General features: G+C 46.3%; 1 protein-coding gene across 3 annotated transcripts; it reads left to right on the top strand.

Annotated features, from left to right (window-relative positions):
* The first annotated feature begins 915 nt into the window (after positions 1-915).
* ZNF606 (zinc finger protein 606) lies at positions 916-19439 on the top strand. 3 transcript variants are annotated; one of them, XM_004596913.4, is made up of 6 exons: positions 925-1140; positions 1750-1806; positions 2221-2309; positions 11047-11173; positions 11395-11490; positions 17270-19439. In XM_004596913.4, exons 1-6 carry the CDS (start codon positions 1110-1112, stop codon positions 19243-19245), a joined length of 2376 nt encoding a protein of 791 aa, XP_004596970.2. In that variant the 5' UTR covers positions 925-1109; the 3' UTR covers positions 19246-19439. The 3 variants fall into 3 exon arrangements, with proteins under 3 accessions (XP_058530856.1, XP_004596970.2, XP_058530855.1); XM_058674873.1 differs by lacking the exons at positions 11047-11173; positions 11395-11490; positions 17270-19439 and adding an exon at positions 2607-2822 and having other exon boundaries at positions 916-1140; XM_058674872.1 differs by lacking the exons at positions 925-1140; positions 1750-1806; positions 2221-2309 and adding an exon at positions 3137-3263.
* The last annotated feature ends 2288 nt before the right edge of the window (positions 19440-21727 follow it).

Here is a 21727-nt window from a genome sequence, read left to right as displayed (position 1 = left end):
TGAGGTCTTCGCGGGGCTGCGGGGCGGCTGCTGCGGCTGCCCCGCCGCGGAGAGGCCGGCGGCTCGCGAGGGCGGCCAGGGTCGGCGGGGCGCCGGGCAGGCCGGGGCGCGTCGGCCTGGCGCGGGGCCCTCGGCCGTCCCAGCTCCGGCGCCAGGCGCGTCGGCTCGTGCGGGCCCCGGGGAGCCCCTCGCGGGGAGCCTGGCCTGAGGGGGTCTTTGTCCGATCCGCGCACGGCCAGGCCGGACTTGGGCGCAGCACAGCAAGGCCAAGCGGAGAGACCCCCGAGCGTGCCGAGCCGCCTGCCGCGCGGGTGGGGACCGACTAGGTAAGGCCCGCAGCCTGCTTGCTCGCCGGGGCTGCGGTGCGTGGCGGACCGGGCGTGAGGCCGCTGCGGGGACCGGACCCCGAGTTCTCCTCCGGCGCGGGGAGGGCTGGGGCGGCCCCGAGAGGTCCCGGCAAGTAGCGCTTTTGCATGGGGCGGGTAGGCGGGGCCGTGCCATGGACGCAGCGGCGGGCAGCTGGCGGAGACCTAGAGCTGGGCGCCTGGGGCCGGCTCCCGCCCTGACTGCACACCGGGACGCGCCGGCCGGCCTGGCGGGACTTGCAGGTGGGCTGTGGAGGGCGGGGCAGGAAGGTAAAACGCTCCGAACATTCCCTGCTCTGCCCCGTGGCTTTGCATGCTCGTTAAGTGGTACAACCAGTGTCACTTTCTAATTCTGAAAGTTTTCATCACCCCTTCCTGCAAGAGCACCCCCCCCGCACCCCTACACACATGCGTGCACACATGCACACACATGGAGCCCTGTGCAGCCACTGACGGGCGAGGAGTGCAGGTGCATTTGACAGTCCATTGGTCAGATCAATAGGTAAGGTCTGTCTCTTGGTCTGGGTCTCCTTGGAAAGCTCACCGGCTTAATCTGTCCAATCCAAAATCACGCTGTCAGTTTATCCAAGTTATCCTTCACTCTTTGTAGGAATTGTGTCGTGTTGTTAACGAGTAAATCACGTTCTTTGGGCTATCTGTTGCGCCTGTGTCCTTCCTGAGAACCCGGATGTGTCTGTTTCCTCATTTGCTCAGGGCTTGTCCAGCTCCTTCTGTGTCCCCACTATGGCGGCCATCAACCCATGGGCTTCCTGGGGTGAGTATTGGGACCTTTCCAGCTGTGGAGCTGTGCTGGCCGCAGTCGCAGCTGGGAAGGAACTGGGTGTTTTGGGGGAGGGGTCCTGTGTGAGTGCCGTTAGCTAGTTGGTAAAGGAGGAAAACTGTGGCAAAAAAAGTCGGTATTGCTTCTGTATAAAATACGGTGACTCCTGAGTTGGGTTAGGTCACTGGTGATAGGATTTTCTGGTGGCTTGTGTGGCTTTTTAAAAACTATCACATATGTGCAACCAAATTGCTGTAGATCTGTAATTTAAAAGCCATGTCAAATAATAGTATACAGGGCTTTGTTCGAAAGTGAAATTTCATTCACTAAAGATGTAAGGGAGTATCTGTTAAGATTTAAAAAAAAAATTAGATAATAAATAAATTACCTTTATCAGTTATCTCCAGCTGTTTAAAGAGCTGTGTTCCTAGTTGTCCTGTGGCCACACCACATCAGTAAATCTCCTGACATGACCACCTGTGCCTTCTCCAGAGCTGATGCTGAGCTTTTGTACATGCCCGTATGTCAGATAATCTGCTTGTCCGTTGTGTCCTCTGCATTTACTGTATTGGGTAACAGTCCTAACCTGACCCTCCCATGCAGGTACCTTTACAGAGCAGAGCTGGGGCATGGCAGCTGCTGACCCGTGGGCCTCCTGGGGTGAGTCCAGGATTATGTTCTCCTCCCAGTCGTTGGCTGCCGTGTGGTGTTCCGCCCTTGCTGTCATCCGCCAGTGCTGAAGACAGTTGGGCGTCAGGACAGAGGAGTCATGGGCAGGGAAGGGGAGTAAGGAGGGCAAAGCCGCAGTGACATCTCCAGGACAGGACGCCTGAGTATTGGCCTGGCCCAGAAGCTGTGAGCAGATTTTGCCTCCCAGAGAGCTGTCTTGTAGCCTAGGCACTCTGTCCTCCAGCACATTCCTCCTCTCTGAGCCACAGGGCAGCTGTAAGAACCAGTGGACGCTTGTCCTGGCCTGGGGGTAGGGACAGGGCTCCCTCCTAGTTCTCTAGGATGATCTGTGGGTTTCCCTCTGGCTGGGAGAGCCATCTGCATCATTCCTTTCTCTTTCCCTAGCGCTGTGTCCGCAGGACTCCGCCTGGCCTATGGAGGGGAGCCATGGGGAGGAGCGGATGGCTGCCAGGCTCCCAGCAGCCCCTGTCCAGGTGAGATGGCACTGGTGTGTTCCTGACGGGTGGCCTCTTCCCAGAAGATGGGTGCTTAGGCTGTTCCTGGTCATCCTGGATGTGCTTCTCAGTTTATAACACAAGAACTTAGGCAGAAAGCCTTGGCTGGAAGTTCATGCTTGTTGAGTGTAGGCCATTTTCCATGACCTGGAGCCTCACTGACAACCAGCCTGTCTGTAGGGTTGTAAGTTTTGGGGAAAAGGGGTAACCCTTCTGACCGGCATCCTCTTTCCTCTCTCCTGCCACCTTAACTGGCAAATTCAGCACCTGATTTAGGTAATTGCTGTGAACTCTGTACCCACTGAGGCTGGTAAGGACAAGTGTGAGGAGCCTCTGCCTTGAGGACCCCTCTGGCCCCTAGATTTGTTCAACCTGCATGGGGCTGCACCTGCTGCAGACACAAGAAGCCTCCAAAATTCAGGGAGGCCCTGATTCCTGGAGGTGCTCAGTCCAATTGATGCCTGGGGAGATGGAGAGTCTGGTAGGTGTCTGTGGGGACAGAGCGCTTAGGGAGCCTGTGAGCCAGGGCTGACCTCTTAGAGCACTACAGGTAAACCCTTGGCCCAGGATCCGGGCACAAGCTCACCCCAGTTGCATTGCCAGGATGAACCCAGCTGGACCCTGAATGGCTGCTGGAGGCCTGGGGCTCCTTGCTGCTAGTAGTGAAGTGCCCCAGAATGCTGGGAGCAGGAGGCTTCTTCCAGGGTGTGGTGGGAGAGATGCCCGGTGGGTCTTAGGAAGGAGGCTTTGGAAGGCCTCTCTGACAGGCCCCGAGACTGGAAGGAAGCTGAAAGCAGAGACTTGTAAGGGAGTTGGAGCAGGGATGCTGAGACAGCCCACCTGTGGCTCCTGAGAGAACTGAGACACTGGGGCCGATATGAGAGAGCTCTCCCTCCTTTGGTACTGCTCAGCCTTCCTGCCAAAGCTAGCTGGGTAAGAGTTGTCTAACTTTATTGAGATATTGTTCACACACTAAAACGGTTATCCTTTTCAATAGTACACACTGTTTTTTTTAGTCATAGAATTGTGCAAGTATCACTAGTATCTAATTTTCATCTCCCCAGAAGGAAATGCAGTACTCACCCATTCGTAGACATTCCCTGTTCTCTGCACTCCCAGCCCCTGACTGCCACTCATCTGCTTGCATCTATGGGTTTGCCTGTTCTGGACATTGCACATGCACAGAATCGTGGACTAGGAGACCTTCTGCTTCTGACTTCTTCCACTTGAAACGCCCTCCAGTTTGGGGGCGTGTGTCGTTTCTTGCCATGGCTGAGAAGCAATCACTTTAACTCCCCACCTTCAGTTTCTTTAAGTTATGCCCATGTTTCTAAACAGAAGGTTTAAGTGTTTTTATTATTTCACTAATTTCTCTGTTGACTCCCTGCCTAGTTAGAAAAACAGTTTCATTATTTAGATCTTTGAGTTGTTAAAAAATGAATCAAAGTGTGAGATGATGTGTTATTTAAATAAAAACTTTGTCTTTAACTTTATGGGTCCTCTAAATTACCAGGAATCACTAAAATCTTTCAGTTTCTGACAGGTGCAGTGCATCCTAAGTGTAGTGTGCACCAGGGAGTGCTGCTGGCCCAGGAAGCAGAGGGCTCGGACTGAGAGGTGCAGAGTGTGGTGCTGCTGCAGGCGCATGTGTGGTTGTTGATCCTGTAGCAGAAGCTAGGCTAGGCTGAAGGGCGGTCCCCGAAGCAGGCTCACCACTGTTGGAGTGTGTGTATACGTGTGTCAATGCTGTAGAAGCGAGGCTAGGCTGCAGGTGCCCCGGATCACTCTGCTAACCTGGTAATCACTGTGCTGCAGTCTGCTGTTACTTCACACAAGGGTTCCTGGGAATTATTAGAGTTAATAATGAGACAATAAAGCAGAATTAAAATGACAATACATATTCATGTCTGAAGAGTTGTGATTTCTGAGAACATGTTCCTGGCCCTCTCTGTACACTGTGGATTTCTCCTTATGGGAAACTTGGACTTGAATCATGTGATTTTAATTAAGCAAGGTCTGGTCTTCAGGAACACAAATGAAATTGAGCATCCCTTCTAATGTTCTTTCCAAGTTAAGTTTTTATGCAATAAAGCACCGACTTGATGAAAACATCAAGAACTGTCATTTCTTGCTATCTGAATAGTCACTTCTAGGAGACCTGTTGGATAATGAAGTTTTAGCAGGAGCCTAGATTCTGTCATTTTGAGAAATAGTACTGATGATCTCCCAGCCCACTTAAAATGCCACCAGTCGCTCTGAATACAGACACTCAAATCCCTCTAATAATCCACCAAGGATTTCTGCTTGACACCAGGCACAGAGACAGCCGATAATTGCATGCATTCTTGTTCATACACTGGGATGTACGGTACAGTTAACATTTCCCTAGTCTGCAAAGATCGTGCTCTAAAATGAAAAGTTCTACCAAGGACTCCAGCTAAGATTGCCCCAGAGTCCATAAACTGGCTAGCTGCCCAGGAACTTGGATAATGAGCAGTCTGGCAAGCTCCTGTCTGGCTGCCATCCGAGATGCCTGCCAGCTCCATTGGCCTCTTCCAATTCCTCACAGGGCTTAAACATTTGACAGGTGGATTAGCCTATTCTGTGCAAGCATGGTCTCGAGTTTGGGTGGGCCCTGTTGGCAAGTCAGTCTAACGTGACTGGAAACCGAGCTCAGTTCCTCAGGGCTGTCCTGTGGAACCCAAGAGCTTGGTCCTCCCTTTAGGTGCCCTCTGTTCTGCACCCTCCCTGGCAGCATCATGTAACAATGAAGGGTATGATTCCTTGTCAACTCTTAAAAAAAAAAAAATGTGTTTGAAAGACAGATTTACAGAGAGGAGGGACAGAAAGTTCTTCCACTCTTTGGTTCACTCCCTAAATGGCCACAATGGCGGGAGCTGAGCTGAGCCAATCTGAAGCTAGGAGCCAGGAGCTTCTTCTGGGACTTCAGTGTAGGGGCAGGGTCCCAAGGCTTTAGGCCATCCTCCACTGCTTTCCCAGTCATAGCCAGGGAGCTGGATGGGAAGTGGATGGGACACTAACCAGCACCCACATGGGATGCTGGCTCTGCAGGTGGAGGATCAGTCTTTTGAGCCGCTTGTCAGCTCTTGGAGACTGTCTCAAAAGCAAGTGGGACAGGTGGCTGTCTTCCACTACTTTTTCCTCTGTAGACTTGTTTTTGCCTTTCTGTTGGCAGTTCTGACCTGAAAGCATGCTTACCATTTACCATCCCTGGGCGACTCCTCCATGGTTGGTGGGTCCTGATGTAGGGGGCTTGTCCAGCTGCCAGATGTCTTTTTCTTACTGCTTTTTAGTTCACAATCCCGATTTAATAACATTATTTTCAATTCTGGAAATGTTTTCTGATTTTAAAATGTATTTTGATAAGTTCCACGATTACAGAAAAGATAGTAAATGAGCAAACACCATTCCCATCACTGAATAGCTCTTAGTGTTTTAGCACATTTGCTGTTTTGCTTTATTCATAGTTCACAGTCACATTCTCACCTTTTCTCAGCGCTCCTGTTTGTGGATGCAGTGTGTACCAGCTCATCCGTATTCATAACTCATCCACAGGTGAACTAAGTGTTTTGCTCTTTGCATGTAGCTTTTCTGTAGGGTCAGTTGTTGAACTCTGAGGTCCGGTAATGATGCTAGATACTTGGGCCATGTTCATGCATTTGCCCTGCCATGTGGTGCACTTGGCAAAGTACACTTGTGTCTGTGGTCATCCCTTCCTGTGTGGGTGGTCTGGTATCTATGTGTACCACTGGTGCGTCTGCGTGGTACCAAAGCCGTGCAACTGTTCTTGTAGTCTCGGCACGTGTAGAAGTTGATCTGGGCATAGCCCTGGAAGCTGACTTGTGCCAGGGTTTGTGTGTGTGTGTTTTCCATGTTATTAGTGTTCTCAGGTCTTCAGAGGGGCAAAGCCACTTCTTAATTTCCCATTCTGGAAAAAGCCCCATTGCCCTGTGTGTTTGCTAGCAGTGGACACCTTTTTGCTTATCTCAAGAGTGGGAATCTTCAGTTGCTAGTGAGGTTAGATGTCTTGATACTTTACTGGCCGTCTATATTTCCTTCTGTATTTCATACCCAGATCCCTAGATTTTTAGGCCTGTTTGCTCATTTGTAGGTATTTGACATGCATTCTGGATTTTTAAAAAAAGATTTATTTAATTTTCAAAATTAAGGAGAGAGGGAGAGGCAGAGAAGAGAGACCTTCCATCCAATGGTTCACTCCCCAGTGGCCACAGTGGCCAGAACTGGACCAGTTCACATTTTGGAAACCAGGAACTTCTGTCAGGTCTCCCACAAGTGCTGAGAGCCCTCTTATATGGGCCATCCTCTGCTGCTTTCCCGGTCCATAAACAGAGAGCTGGATCAGAAACAGAGCAGCCGGGACATGAGCAGTGCCCCCTTGGGATGCTGATGCTGGCAGGCAGAGTATTAGCCTGTTGAGCCTCTGCACCATCCCCTCTCATGTTCTTTATATTCTGTTTTGGAGTCTCCTGTTAGATCATGGGCCGCCTGAGTGGATTGCTGTGTCTTCCATCTGTATTGTGTCAGTTTCAAGCAGTAGAGTGGGAGGCCTAGTGGGCCTTCCTGGAGCCTGCTGTGCTGACTGCTGGGTCTTCTGTTCTTTTGTGTTCTGTGAGTCCTTTCCTGTTCTCTCAGAGCTTTTTGTAGAGCAATCTGGTTTTCTCTGCACTGAGAATCACAGCCTGTTGAAAGTTGGTTGGGGTTGATGCCTGGATTCAGCCCTCTTAGCTACCAAGTTTGTTTTTTCCACCTGTGTGGCAGGTGTGCCTCATGCCCTGGCTCCCCCTTCCCTGTCTGTGTTTTCAGGGAAGGGCTGTGGAGGCTATTGGAGAACCATTCTGTGTTGTGCTTCAGATCTCTGATCCATGCCTGGTGTCTCAGCTGGTCCTGAGCAGTCTCGCTGTAGGGCTGGTGGCCCTTTGTGAGTGAGGGCCAGTAGGTCCGTTCTGCATTCAGTTTCCTGACCTGTTAACTCCTGATCACCCCTGGCCGCTTGGGACAGGAGGTCTCTGCTCTGAGCAGCCTGAGTGTACCCCCACCCCAACACACACTTGACATTATAGTGTGAGAAGGCCCCAACGCAGTGCCCACAAGTAGGGGGGCTGGCCCAGCTGGCCTGTTTTCAGCCTCACCCCTGCCTTTACTGTCATGCAAGCTTGGCACCCAGACCTAGTGCCAGTGCAGACAGCCCTGCTTTTGCTGATGCTCTTCTCCTCACAGGCTGCGGAACCTTTTGTAAACCCGAGCATGAGCCCTGTGCTGGTTGTCTGTTCCCACTTGAACAGATCAGTACAAACAGAACAACATGAATTTGTTCTTGTGTTCTAGAGCTCAGAAAAAGTCTGAAATAAGTGTGCAGGGCCGTGTTCTTCTGGAAGCCCTGTGAGAAGCTGCTTCTTGGCCGTATCCTGGGTTGAGAGGCCACGGGGCCCCCATGCTGAAGTGCCTTTGCCGGCTGACCTCAGCAAGTCTCCTCTGACCTCACTTGTGCCTCCAAGTCTCTCTTGGAAAGAGCCGGGTCCACCTGGAACATCTGTCTTGACACTTCTGCCTTGACCACATCTGCCAGGTCCCTTTAATTAGTAAGTGATAGTCACAGGTTCTGGGATCTGGACATGGCCACATTTGGGGGCTGGGGAGTCATTCATTCTTCAGCCTAGAACAAGCACGCAGGTCCATCAGCGTGACCACTACCCTTGGCTTTCGTGTATTTCTTTAGCTGTTCCAGCACAAGCTTTTTGTTAGATTGGAACATTTCAAGTCAGATCTCAGAGTTGTATCATTTTAACCACAAATGCTTTTATACACACACATTAAATAGATACTCAGAGATATGAACCTTTAAGAACACAACCACAATGCCTTTGTTGACCCACAAAATTAACAAATTCCTTAATACTGCAATTCCTGAGTTTTACTTGATACCTAGTCCACGTAGAATGTTTCCCAGAGTGACTTGGAGTTGATTTGCTCAAATCAGGAGCCACACAAAGCCCAGGTGGTAGGTGCTTTACCTGCCAAAGAAGCTAGGTTCTTTGTGTGGTTTCAAGTTTGTGATGTCATTGGATGAATTGGCCTTTCCCCTTGCCTCTTAGCAGCTGGAAATTGGACTAGAGACCTGAGCAGATGCATTTTATACTTTTTTTTTTTTTTAAATTGTTTATTTGAAAGCCATAGTGACACAGAGAGAGGGACTCTTGCATCTACTAGTTAACTCCCCACATGGTTGCAATTGCTGGTTGTTGTGGCTGGGCTGATGCTAGAAATGTAAAACTCCATCCTCCACTAGTGACAAGGGCCCGGGCACTTCTATCTTATGCTGCTTTCCCAGGTACGTTAACAGGAAGCTGCACTGGGATTAGAGCAGTCAGGACTTGAACTGGTACCCCGATCTGGGATGCTGAGGTTGCAGACATCAGCTTACTGCACTGTGTCGCAACACCAGTCTCATTTGCTATTTTTGGTAGCGGTACTTGTTGGGTGGTTCCTACAATAGTGCACTTGTAGGCTGTCCCATTTTCTACTGAATTCACGAGTTGGCCAATCTCAACCTTAGGATACCCCCTTCTGCCTTTCACATGTGGCTCAGCAGTCATTGATCGTCATTGCTGGTGTCCACGGGTTTATTAGAATTGCTTGCAGAACTGCTATTTAATTCCTTTTGTGTCCATGAGATGTAATTCTTCTATTCTCTCTGAGCATATGGTAGTTATACTGAGATCTTAGAAGGGGTGAGAGGGCAATCCGTGGTTCAGCCCACTGACTTGACAGGTGCCAGGGTGTGGGCTTGGGACTTGTTAATGTGTCTGGACTTCAGTGCCATCTAAGAAGATGCCGCCTGCCCCTGCAAAGGGTTGCGGTGAGCAGCAGTACGGCCTCCCAGCCTGTTCCTCAGGAGTGAGTATACAGTATATCACTCTTAGGTCTGTGTACTTGGCAGGCTGTGTGTTTAATTTAAATGTAGGAAGTTTGTGTTACCTCCTAATCTCTGGACAGCAGCCATAAAGAACACTGAAGTTTGGGCAAGTTTATGAGAGGAGAACCAGAAATTTGGTGTTGATGACTCCAACACATGGAGTTTCACAAGACCAAAAAAAGTGAAAACAGAAACCCACCTTGGGTTTTATAATTAATTGTACAGCATTGGGAATCTTGATGAGAGCTTGGAAAGGTAGGAGTCAGGGCTCCGAAATTCTTTACTCTAGATCATCAGGCCTGCGGGCTGCCAAAAGGTTGTGTGAGTGGAGGTGGCAGCATGAAGTTGTCTTTTCTGGGTAAGGAAATCTTTGGAGAAGATCGAGTCTGTGTGAAGGTAGAGGGAGAGCCGTTCAGATGAGTGAAGTTAGTATGCTTAAGACTGGGTAGGTAGGGCTGGCCAGATAAGAGGTGACAAGCTCAGTGTACAAGCTGTGGAGAGACAGGACGGCAGGCCATGGGCCACATTTGGGTAAGAGTGACAGCTCCGAAGTAAGGGAGATGCCTAGAGGCCCTTGGAGTACAAATGATGTATTCAGTGCACCTGTGCCAGCTCAGTGGCTCTTTGCCTTGGGGTTGATTCTGCGCTGATGATGGAGGTAGATCAGAGGGCTGCTTCCAAAGAGCCTGATGACAGTGTGTGGATAGATTGTGGGGGAGAAACCAGCCATTGACTCCCCACTGCAGAGAAGGCCTCCTTTCACTCCCAGAGGAGTGTGTAGAGACCTGAGACTGAAAGGGGTGGATTCATTGCAAAAATCAATCTTAGGATATCATTCCCCTCTTCCCCCAGTTTTCCTAAAGATGTGGCTTAAAATTTATATAAAAGCTAAAAGGAGATCTTCCATTTTCTGATTCATTCCTTAAATACCTGCAGCAGACAAGGCTACACCAGACCAAAACCAGGGCCCAGAACTTTGTATAGTCTCCCAAGTAGATGGCTGTGACTGAAGTGCTTGAGCCATCATCTGCCGCTTCCCGTGATCAGATGTGATCGAGTGCTTTCAGGGTGGTGTGGCCGTGGACACCTGCTGCTTCCCAAGATGCATGTGAGCAGGAATCTGATTGGGTGCAGAGTAGCAGGGACCCAAACCAGGCACTCTGAATTGGGATGTCGATGGCAGGTATGATTGTGTGAGTGTTCCAGTTGTCTGCCCCAATTTCAGGTGCTTTGAACAGCTGCTGTAACTGATTCTTCTTGACCCAGTCCCTTTTGACTGTGTTCCTTGGACACACATGATCTGGGAGTGAAAGCTTCCCCACCATGGCCAGGAAGATTGCTTGTGATTGTCCAAATCCCCCTTCAGGGTCTTTGATTCACTTACTGGGGCAGAGTTGCCTAGGTCTCTGGCCTGAATCCAGTGCCTGTGGTTGAAACCTTGCTGGATGTCTGCATTTTGAAGGGAGGGAACACTGCTGTGTGGCAATCCTGTCCACACTAGCCATGGTCACTAGAATAGATCCAGAGTCTTGGGAGAGGCCTGCCTATCCTGTGGTTCCTGTGGGCCCAGGTGTCTAATTCTCTAAGATCACATCCTGTGTTCAGGGTCCTGGGGAGACTTCCATCATACATCCTTTCTTCATACATCCTGGATGGTCCTGGGACATTCTGTCTCCTCTCCTCAGGGCTGTCAGCCTTACCCCACCCCTAGAAAATTGGAGGGAGTGGCCTGGCTGAGAGGGAACCCGTGTGCTCTTCTAGGAACCAGTAACCTTCAAGGATGTGGCGGTGGACTTCACTCAAGAAGAGTGGGGGCAGTTGGACCTTGTGCAGAGGACTTTGTACCGCGACGTGATGCTGGAGACCTATGGCCATCTGCTATCTGTGGGTAAGGCGGGTCCTCAAGATGGTTAAAGTCTGTGATGTCCAGGGGGCCTGCTTAGAAAGGCTGAGATGATCTTGAGGCCAAATTCCTGATGCTTAGGAAGCAAGAAGAGGGAGGAACTGCTCTTATCTCCAAACAAGAAGTCACAGGAAGGGAGAGGCGAGGGATGCTGTGTGCAGCTGCCCAGAGCTTCACACAGGCTGCTCTTGTTGCTTTCCGTGTAGGAAGCCAGATCACCAAGCCCGAGGTCATCTCACTGTTGGAACAAGGAGAGGAGCCCTGGTGCGTGGAACATGCACACTCTCAAAGCGCTTGTCCAGGTGAGGGCGGGCCCTGGTGGGAGCCGGGGGCTTTTCTCCATGCAGAATTCCCTTAGGGAAGCTTGCTCCTGCCTTGTGTTACCCTCCTTGCAGTTAGCAACTAGACTGTGGTTTCTGTATGTTACAGTTTTCCCTGTCCTTTGCCCTTTTTTTGGCTCTCGTATTCTTAGCTGCTCCCTTTGTCCAAGATGACTTCTTTTCATTTACTTGCTTTTACATTTATAATTTCCCTTATTATCAAACTTGTAGAGTATAGTCATAGATGCTTTTGTAAAAAAGCAAAAAACAAGATTTTTGTTTTTAAGGCTTATTTATTTTTACTTGAAAGAATTAGAGAGAGTGATTTTCTTTTCCATCGGCTGGTTCACTCTCAGATGGCCCCAAACCAGGAGTTGGAATTATTTCTGGGTCTCCCATGTGGGTAATGCTGGGACTTGTTAGACCATTGGGACACCTAGCAAACTGATCCCCAGTTAGGAACAACATTAAGGGCAGCACGATTGTATTTTGTGACCTAAACTTGTGCTGGCTCTGGCTCTTAGAGCTGTGCTCTAGCCCTGGACATCACGAAGTGACAAGCTCACACATGGTAGATCAGATCTGTTGTGTCAGTAATGCCCACCTTGTCACAGTGGGTATAGGTCTCTGTACGCTGGACGGGCCCCCACTGTGGCCACTGGCATGGTGTGTTGAATCTTCTCAGATCCCTGTGTCTGTCTGAGTGTGATCCTCTCTTTCCCCGTGCCAGCACATCCTGTCTGCAATACAAATCTTTTCTGCTTTTCAATGGCTGCTTCCTGCCCTCTTTAAACACTGAGATGCTGAAACCCACAGCAGGAGCCCAAGCCTTTTGGCCATTGTCTTTGCTTTCCCATGCGCACTAGCAGGGAGCTGGGTCACAAGTAGAACAGCCTAGACTACAGGAGGTTTGCGTATAGGTGCAGGTTTCACAGGCAGTAGCTTAGCACACTGCACCAAATGTTGGCCTCTAATATCAATTTAGTTTTGATAGTATATAAAAATTGCTCTTTTATAGCTCTGTTCTACTCCATTGTATGCTTTATTGTCACAAATTACATTTTTATATATTCCTGTCAACAGAGAATTTTAATTGCTGTTTTATGTAGCTGTCTTATTTATTAATTTTTTATTTGAAAGGTGGAGGGTCAGAGACAAGCAGACATCTTCCATTTGCTGATTTATTCCCCACATGCCTGCAACAGCCAGGAGTAGGCCAGATGGAAGCCAGGAGCTGGGAACTCAATCTGGCTGGCCCTGGCAAGGACCCAAGTAGTTGAGTCATCACTGTTGCCTCCCAGGATCATTAGCAGGGATCTGGAATTAGTTGTAGTAGGAAATAAGCCCACCAGAGAACACCTTACCCATCAGACGATGTGGCCTGACACTAAAGGGCAGCAAAAAGTGAGGCATGTTCACAGCAAGGAAGGGTAATCAGTGAGTTGGCACACCCAGCCCAGTGGGAGCAAGGCACATGTACCCCCGAGCATACGTCCTTCCCCTCCTTTCCTCATTGGCTGAGTACTTGGAAAGTCACCATCTTCCTTCTAGCTGGGTTTTGGTCTACACAGGATGCTTGGTTAGGGTTTCATGTCCCAGCAAGGGTGACAATCTCCTGCAAGCAGTGGGGCTGGTTGTACAGGGCTGAGGCCTGTTTTCCCGGGCATACAGTTGTTACTTAACAGGGGACACATGGTCAAGGCTACGGAAGAAGCATCTGGTTAGTCTCAGTTTCCCCGCTACCATCACTCAAGGTTTTACCTCTAAGAAATAACATGTTAATCAGTGCTTCCTCACTTTGGCATCTATTATATAGAGCCTTGTGGTTGTTGCCACATTTGCAAGCTGACTGTGAGGGATTCTCAGAATACTTCTGAGATGCCGGTTTAAAGCAGTTAACTCAAAGTAGTTTATTAGCATGCGTGAGATTAAAAGAAAAATATCACCATGCATCCAACCCAGTGAGAGAAACAGCCACAGCCAGTCTTGAGATACTCAGACTTCTAGTGGTGAGGTCTTCCCAGCACTAATGTTCCCTATCCCTTCTTTAAATGCTTTACTCTCTTATTATTATTAAGATTTATTTTTAGGGCCCAGTACAGTAGCCTAGCAGCTGAAGTCCTTGCCTTGCACACTCTGGGATCCCATATGGGCACTGGTTCTAATCCTAGCAGCCCCACTTCCCATCCAGCTCCCTTTTTGTGGCCTGTGAAAGCAGTAGAGGAACCCCTAAAGTCTTGGGACCCTGCACCTGCGGGGGAGACCCGGAAGTGGCTCCTGGCTCCTGGCTTCGGATTGGCTTAGCTCTGGCCATTGCGGTCACTTGGGGAGTGAAATAATAGATGGAAAGTCTGTTTCTCCTTCTCTCTGTAAATCTGTCTTTTCAATAAAAAGAAAACAAATCTTTAAAAAAATTTATTTGTGTAAGTGAGCAAATAAGCACTTCTATCTGCCAGTTCACCTCTCAAATATCTGCAACAGCTGGGACTGGGCCAGGCGGGTGCTAGGAGCCAGGAACCTAGTCCAGGTCTCTGCCTGGTAGGACCCAGTTGTCTGAACCCTCAGGACTGTATCTCAGAGTTGGCACTATCAAGAAGCTGGAGTCAGAAGCTAGAGGTTATACCTCAAACAAAGGCACGCTCGTACTTGGCTACCACTGCAGTTGTTTTAAGGTTTGTTTGTTTGAACGGTTGAGTGACAGAGAGGGAACCTCCTCGCTACACACACACACACACACACACACACGGTCTAGAGATATCCTCCTTCCTGTTGTTCACTCCCACAAATGCCCACAACAGTTGGGCTAGGTCAGGCTGAAGCCAGGATCCAAGAACTTCAGCAGAGTCTCTCCGATGGGTAGCAGGGATCCCAGGTACTTGGGCCAACATCATCTGCCTTTCGTATGCTTTAGCAGAAAGCAGATCGGAAGCTTGAATGGTCAGGACTTGAACTCGGCACTTCAAACTGGGATATGGATTCCCAGGTGGCAACTTAACCTGCATAGCCTCATGTTTGTTTTTTAAAGTTTGTTATTTTTTTATTGGAAAGATAGATTTATAGGACATACAGAGAGAAAGATCCTATTTGCTGATTCGCTCCCCAAGTGGCCTCACTGGCTGGAGCTGAGCCAATGTGAAGCCAGGAGCCCGGAGCTTCTTCCAGGTCTCCCACGTGGGTGCAGGGTCCCAAAGCTCTGGGCCATCTTCTATAGCCTACTCAGGCCACAAGCAGAGTTGGATGGAAAGAGGGGCAGCTGGTACATACACTGGCACCCAGAAGTCATTTTCACCCCAAGGCCCCTTCTTCATAAGATCCCGTTCAAGTTGAGAAGGAAATTCTTGGTTGTTAGTAGCCACCTGAGATATATTTCTAGATAGATCTCTGAAGTCTTTCTTTATATAGTGCTTGTTAGTAGACTTAAAAAATGCTTCTAGTTGTCCTTTAAGGAAACAACTCACTATTTTTTTGGTTACATTTTATTTTTTATGATTACACTATTGATCAGGCTGGGAAGGATCGAGGTTTAGGGAAAGCTGGGTAAACTCATTGTTTCCAGTTTTGCTGTTTCTTCTTGGGAAACAACCAGATTTTTTTTTAAAAAAGATTTATTTATTTTATTGGAAAGGCAGATGTACAGAGAGGAGGAGAGACAGAGAGGAAGATCTTTTACCCGATGATTCACTCCCCAAGTGGCCGCAATGGCTGATGCTGCGCCGATCCGAAGCCAGGAGCCAGGAACTTCTTTCGTGGTCTCCCTCATGGGTGCAGGGTCCTAAGGCTTTGGGCTGTCCTCGACTGCTTTCACAGGCCATAAGCAGGGAGCTGGATGGGAAGTGGAGCTGCCGGGATTAGAACCAGTGCCCATATGGGCAAGGACCTTAACCATTATGCTATCATGTTGGGCCCGAAAGAACCAGATTTTAAGGCCTTCCTTTTTTCCTACAATTTTGACCATTTCTTGAATAGCTCCAATGGTGTACTCAGCTGACATCTTTACCATCATTGTTAGAGGCAGTTGCATGGTGCTTGTCCTTGCTGACTGTGAAGCAGCAGTTCATCCTGTATCCATTCTGTGCTTGGAGCCTCAGCTCACGTTTCTCTGTGTAAATCATCTTCAGTCACTTCCTTCTGTCAGTGGTGAACCCCTTTTCCCTCTCTCTCGCATTCTCAGCATCCCTACTCTACAGTCTCTTAATAATATTCCATGTGTATTGTTCATGCTGGTTGATATTTCCTTTTGTCAGTACATTTCAACTTTCATTAGAGTGAGTCTACTTTCTTGTTTTTGATGCTGGGCAGTCAGAGAGTACTAAGTAGAATACAAAGTTGCCCATGAATTATTCACTCAGTCTTTTTTTTTTTTTTTAATTTTTATTGGAAAGGCAGAGCTACAGAGAAAAGAGACAAAGTTCTTGCATCTGCTGTTTCACTCCCTAAATGGCCACAATAGTCACAGTTGAGCCATTCCAAAGTCCGGTTTCTTGCTCATGTGAACAGTAGGAGGCAGTGGTGATGACTCAGGTAGGTGGTTGCTGCCACCTGCTCGGAGTGACATGAATTGAGGTCTAGATCCCTAACATTGTTCCCCACCCCCGGCTGTTGTGGGCCACTGGAGAGTGAATCTTTGAAGGGCAATGTTCTCTCAGATAATCAAGACAGATTATCAGGCTGTTGCTGTCATGTCTGTTTTATTACTGTGCTTTCATTCTAAAGGACTCTTCAGTGGCTAGAAGAATTGTCCCTTTATGGGTATCCTTAAACCATGATGATATTTAGCCTTTGGGCTGGGTGAATCTTTGTCATTGGGTAGACTCTATGGAATAGTAAATGATGTGAAAGTGTTTTATCATAGATAACATCCTGGCTTAAACTTTACTTGGTTATACTTTTTCCTGGCTATTCCATTTTTTGACAGATATGTCAAAATAGGGGAGCAAGAAGTTCAGTATAACATAGAAGTTGATTATGATACCAGTAATTTATACATTGTTATCCGTGATTTCCTAAGACCACCCCTAGGTTTAGTACAAGAAATCACTATGACTAAAAACTCATTATACCCAGAGTTAAAGTTTATTACAGTGAAAGGACACAAAACATTATCAGCAAAGGGCACAGAGGGGTGGGGCTAAGTCTAGAGGAAACTGGGGAAAGTTCCCAGTAGGCTGTTCTCAGTGGAGTAGCACATGACACGTTTAATTTCCCCAGTGAAGAGTTGTGACTACATGTGTGAAACATCTTTTACTAAGAGACTGGCCTGAGCTCCAGAGCCCAGAGTGTGTATAGGTGGTTGATCTAGTAAGTACACAATGCCTGTGAGACTGAGCACAGTCACTGAAACTCCAGGAGACCAAAAGAAAGCTGGTGCTTACCATAAATGCATTCTGTAATGTGCTAGCAATCTAGAGAAACAGGTGCAGTGCTTCATCAGTTAGAAAAGCTAGTACATAAATTCTCGGGAATGAGCCAAGGGTCAGTCATGAAACAGGCTATCTTGGTAATGTGCAAAGTTTATACAGCTCAGCTCTACAGTGCTGACTTATACATGTGGTCTTCTTTTGCATTCTTTTTCATGAGAAACTGCTGCTAAGTGATTTGTATTAGTTTTTAGTACACAGTTAAGTCTTCACTTTAGTATACTCTATTAGATTCTGGAAAATAAATTCACATTTGCTTTTCTAATAAAAGGGACAGTAAAGCTTGCTATTCTGAAATTTTTTTTCTGTGTTTTTATTGCTTTTTTTTCTTGTGTGTATTTCAGAATGGATGAAAATTCTTGAAAGCAAAGCATTGATCCCAAAACAAAGCATATTTGAGGAGGAAAAATCCCATGGCGTGAGGTTGGAAAGATACATATGGGAAGATCCTTGGTTCTCGAGGGTAGAAGTTTTAGGGTGTAAAGACCAATTAGAAATGTACCACATGAATCAAAGTACAGCTATGAGGCAAATGTTCTTCATGCAAAAGCAAGTATACTCTCAGAGAGGCTCTGAGTTCTGTGAACTTGGGACAGAAGATAGCCAGAGCTTTAACTTAGTTCCTTCACAGAGAGTTTCTCAAGTAGAACATTTCTCTAAGCCTGAAATGCAGGCTGAAGGCTGGAAATGTAACTCAGCCGTAATGTATACAGACAAAATTACCTGTGAAAACAACTATGACAAAGCTTTCTACCAGTCCATTCAACCCATTCACCCTACAAGAATGCAAGCTGCAGATAATCTTTTCAAATATACTGATGCTGTTAAATCTTTCAATCATATAATACGTTTTGGTGATCATAAAGGGATGCACACAGGAGAAAATCTCTATGAATATAAGGAATGCCATCAAATCTTTAACCAGAGTCCACCATTTAATGAACATCCAAGATTTCATATTGAAGAAAACCAGTATGATTACAAAGAGTATGAGAATATCTTTTACTTTTCATCTTTCATGGAACATCAGAAAATCAGTACTGTAGAAAAAGCATATACATACAATGAGTGGGAAAAAGTCTTTGGGTACGACTCATTCGTTACTCAACATGGGAGCACTTACACTTCCGAGAAGCCCTATGAATACAATGAGTGTGGGACATCTTTCATCTGGAGCTCTTACCTTATTCAACACAAGAAAACTCATACTGGAGAGAAACCCTATGAATGTGATAAATGTGCGAAGGTTTTTAGGAACCGTTCAGCTCTTACTAAACATGAGCGGACTCACACTGGAATAAAACCCTATGAATGTAACAAATGCGGAAAAGCCTTCAGCTGGAATTCTCATCTTATTGTACACAAGAGAATTCATACAGGAGAAAAACCATATGTATGTAATGAGTGTGGGAAATCTTTCAATTGGAATTCCCATCTTATTGGACATCAGAGAACTCATACTGGAGAGAAACCTTTTGAGTGTACTGAATGTGGGAAGTCTTTCAGCTGGAGCTCTCATCTCATTGCCCATATGAGGATGCATACTGGAGAGAAGCCCTTCAAATGTGATGAATGTGAAAAAGCCTTCAGGGATTACTCAGCTCTTAGTAAACATGAAAGAACTCACTCTGGGGCAAAACCCTATAAGTGCACAGAATGTGGCAAATCATTCAGCTGGAGCTCTCATCTTATTGCCCATCAGAGAACTCACACAGGAGAAAAACCGTATAACTGTCAGGAATGTGGCAAAGCATTTAGAGAACGCTCGGCCCTTACTAAACATGAAATCATTCATTCTGGAATTAAACCCTATGAATGTAATAAATGTGGAAAATCTTGCAGCCAGATGGCTCACCTTGTTAGGCATCAAAGAACTCATACTGGAGAAAAACCCTATGAATGCAACAAGTGTGGGAAGTCCTTCAGTCAGAGCTGCCACCTTGTTGCTCACCGTAGAATTCACACGGGTGAGAAGCCCTATAAGTGTAATCAGTGTGAAAGATCCTTTAACTGTAGCTCTCACCTTATTGCGCACCGGAGAACTCATACTGGTGAGAAACCATACAGGTGTAATGAATGTGGGAAAGCGTTTAATGAGAGTTCTTCCTTAATTGTACACTTGAGAAACCATACTGGAGAGAAGCCCTACAAATGTAATCATTGTGAGAAAGCCTTCTGTAAGAATTCTTCCCTCATTATTCACCAGAGAATGCATAGTGGAGAGAAACGCTTTATATGCAGTGAATGTGGCAAATCCTTTAGTGGCCACTCAGCCCTACTTCAGCACCAGAGAAATCACAGCGAAGAAAAGTTGAGTTGAAAAGTTTTTCCTTTACTGTACATTTGATAACACATTGGGGGAAAAAACTTGTAAGTATAATGAAGCAAGGAAATTTTTCACAGAGTTTAGTAAGACTTGTTCCCATATTTGGTAGAAAATATCTTAGAAGAAACTTTATGAATGAAAAGAATGAGAAGTGCTTGCTTCAGCAGCACATATACTAAAATTGGAAAAGGATGCAGTTATGTAGCCCTTAGTCAAAACAATGATGAAGAATATTGAACTCCCTTTATGGCTCTACTGGGAATCTATACTTAAGGTATATGACTGGTGAATAGGACATCATTTAGCAAGAGTTCTCACCTATACATAGATCGGTGTGTAATGTATATGGGAAGACAGAATAATGTTTTGACTAGAAAAACAGTTTTTTTTTTTATTTAGCTGGCATATTGGATGGGAAGTTTTATAATAATATTTTGTGCGTAATGATAGAAATACAGATTTTGCCATTACAAAGTCAGGGCCTAGGTGCCCTTTAAAGAATAGGATATGGGATACTGAGTCTGATTTTAAGAGAAAAAACTGTAGTACAGTATTGAGTGGGGTGTTTGTTGATAAAGATTAACTTCCCTTAGAAAAGGCTAGTAAGTAAGTCAGTTTTACCAGTGGTGGACAAGTTACTGCCTAGAAGTATGATATTGATGTAACAAAAGAAAACACTTAATATCCCAGTGTGTCAGTGTGCATTATTTACTCATTACTGCATCATTGATGAGCTACTTTATAATTTGTTTCAGGCAATCACTATAAATTATGAATATGGGCACTGCATCAATATATAAATAGAACATGAAAGAATAAAAAGGATGCAGAATTGTATATACATATGTCCTATAAAATTGTGTGTAGATGAAGATCTGAAAGACCCAAAAGGAAATCTAATTAATTTAAAATTTGTTTGAAGTTATACAAATACATATAGCACTTACTACATATTAGGCTTTATTTTAAATGCTTTTCAAATATTGACATTAGCTCTGATATAGACACTGTTACTGTCCCAGTTTTACAAGGGAGAGACCAAGGGACACAGCTAGTAAGGAATGGAGCTGAGATTGTTGATCCCACAGGGTTTTTTTTTTTTTAAACTGCTGTGTTATGCTTCCTTTCTAATTATTTTTTCACTAATGTTTTTCCCCTTTTGGTTAGTGTTCCTATAGCAGAGATTTGGTAATAAAGATTAAGAAAATCCTAAGCAATGAGAAATAGTTAACTTGATTCCTGTGTCCCAAAGGATTTTTGGTAACATAGGAGCTAAAGTTCATGTGGAATATGAAAAAGTCTGAATTGGAATTTTAGAATTACTGCATTTTCTTGAACCTGAGTTCCCTGGGATTTCGCTGCCCACAGCTCAGGATCACAGGGTAGCAGGGCTAGGTTGACTCCTGGAGGTTTGGGCTAACCTGAGCAATCTCTGATAGGTCTAGACTGCTTCTGTATAAAGAGAGGATAGAGGTGTTTGTTTTACACAGATACTATGACATGTGAGAGCACCATCTTTCAAATCTCCCATGAAGTCAACATTTAATTTTATTTTGACTTGGTGGAAAGATGAGTTGATTGGAAGGATTCAGAAGGGAAAGGAGACCATCACTAGCCTGTCCCCTGGATTCAGGACGTTTCTCTGAGTATTTACAAGAGAAGAGGATGCAACAACTGAGGACTTGGGTAGCTTTCAAGGTCACATTAATAGGACTCTGTTTAGAAGCCAAGGCTTTATTGATTGATTGTTTCATTTGACAGAGCAGGAGACAGAAAGAGAACGAGCTTTTTCATCCTCTTGCACATGCTGCAATGGCTGCAACAACCAGATCTGGGCCAGGAATCAGGAAATCCATCCTAGACTCCCATACGGGAGACAGGGGCACAAGTACCTGGGTCATTTTCCATTGCCTGCTCAGGTGCAATAGCAGGGAGCCGGACTGGAAGCAGAGCATCTGGGACTCCAGGCAGATTCCAGTGTGGGCTGTGAGCATTTCCAGCAGCAGCTTCATTTGCACCACATGCTGTCTCCTTGGTGAGCTTTGAGGCTACAATTTTAAAGAGTTTTTAAGATCATCTATGCCTGTGTAATCATGATGATCAAAATAGAACATTTCTACTTTTCTAGAAAGTTCCTTTATGTGTCTATGATTAATCCTCTCCCACCCCCAAAGCTCTAGGAAACCATTTTCTACTTTGTCCCACAACTAAAATTCTTATTTTTAAGTTCCAGTCAATGCAGAATCATGTAGTATTTTATCCACACACTACCTTATGTGCCTAGATTCTTTCACCAATTTTTATTTGAGGCTTGGTCTGTGGCTCACCTCTTTTTCCTGTTGGGTGAGGCACAATTGTCTTAATCCACCTGTTGGTGGATGCTGCATTGTTTCCATTTGTTGATTGTTTGATGGACAATGTAAGACTTTCAGTATTTGCAAATTTCCTTTAGTCTTGGATGAAAGCCTAGGAGTGG

The sequence above is a fragment of the Ochotona princeps genome, chromosome 16 (genome assembly GCF_030435755.1).
Source record: "Ochotona princeps isolate mOchPri1 chromosome 16, mOchPri1.hap1, whole genome shotgun sequence".
Taxonomy (NCBI): Eukaryota; Metazoa; Chordata; class Mammalia; order Lagomorpha; family Ochotonidae; genus Ochotona; species Ochotona princeps.
This window is presented reverse-complemented; position numbering and strand designations above follow the sequence as displayed.

Bases quoted from the DNA above. Each gene is read 5' to 3' on its own strand.
- ZNF606 (XM_004596913.4), top strand. From the start codon at position 1,110: ATGGCGGCCATCAACCCATGGGCTTCCTGGG. The intron at 1,141-1,749 runs GTGAGTATTGGG...CCTCCCATGCAG, and splicing joins CAACCCATGGGCTTCCTGGG to GTACCTTTACAGAGCAGAGC. The intron at 1,807-2,220 runs GTGAGTCCAGGA...CTCTTTCCCTAG, and splicing joins TGACCCGTGGGCCTCCTGGG to CGCTGTGTCCGCAGGACTCC.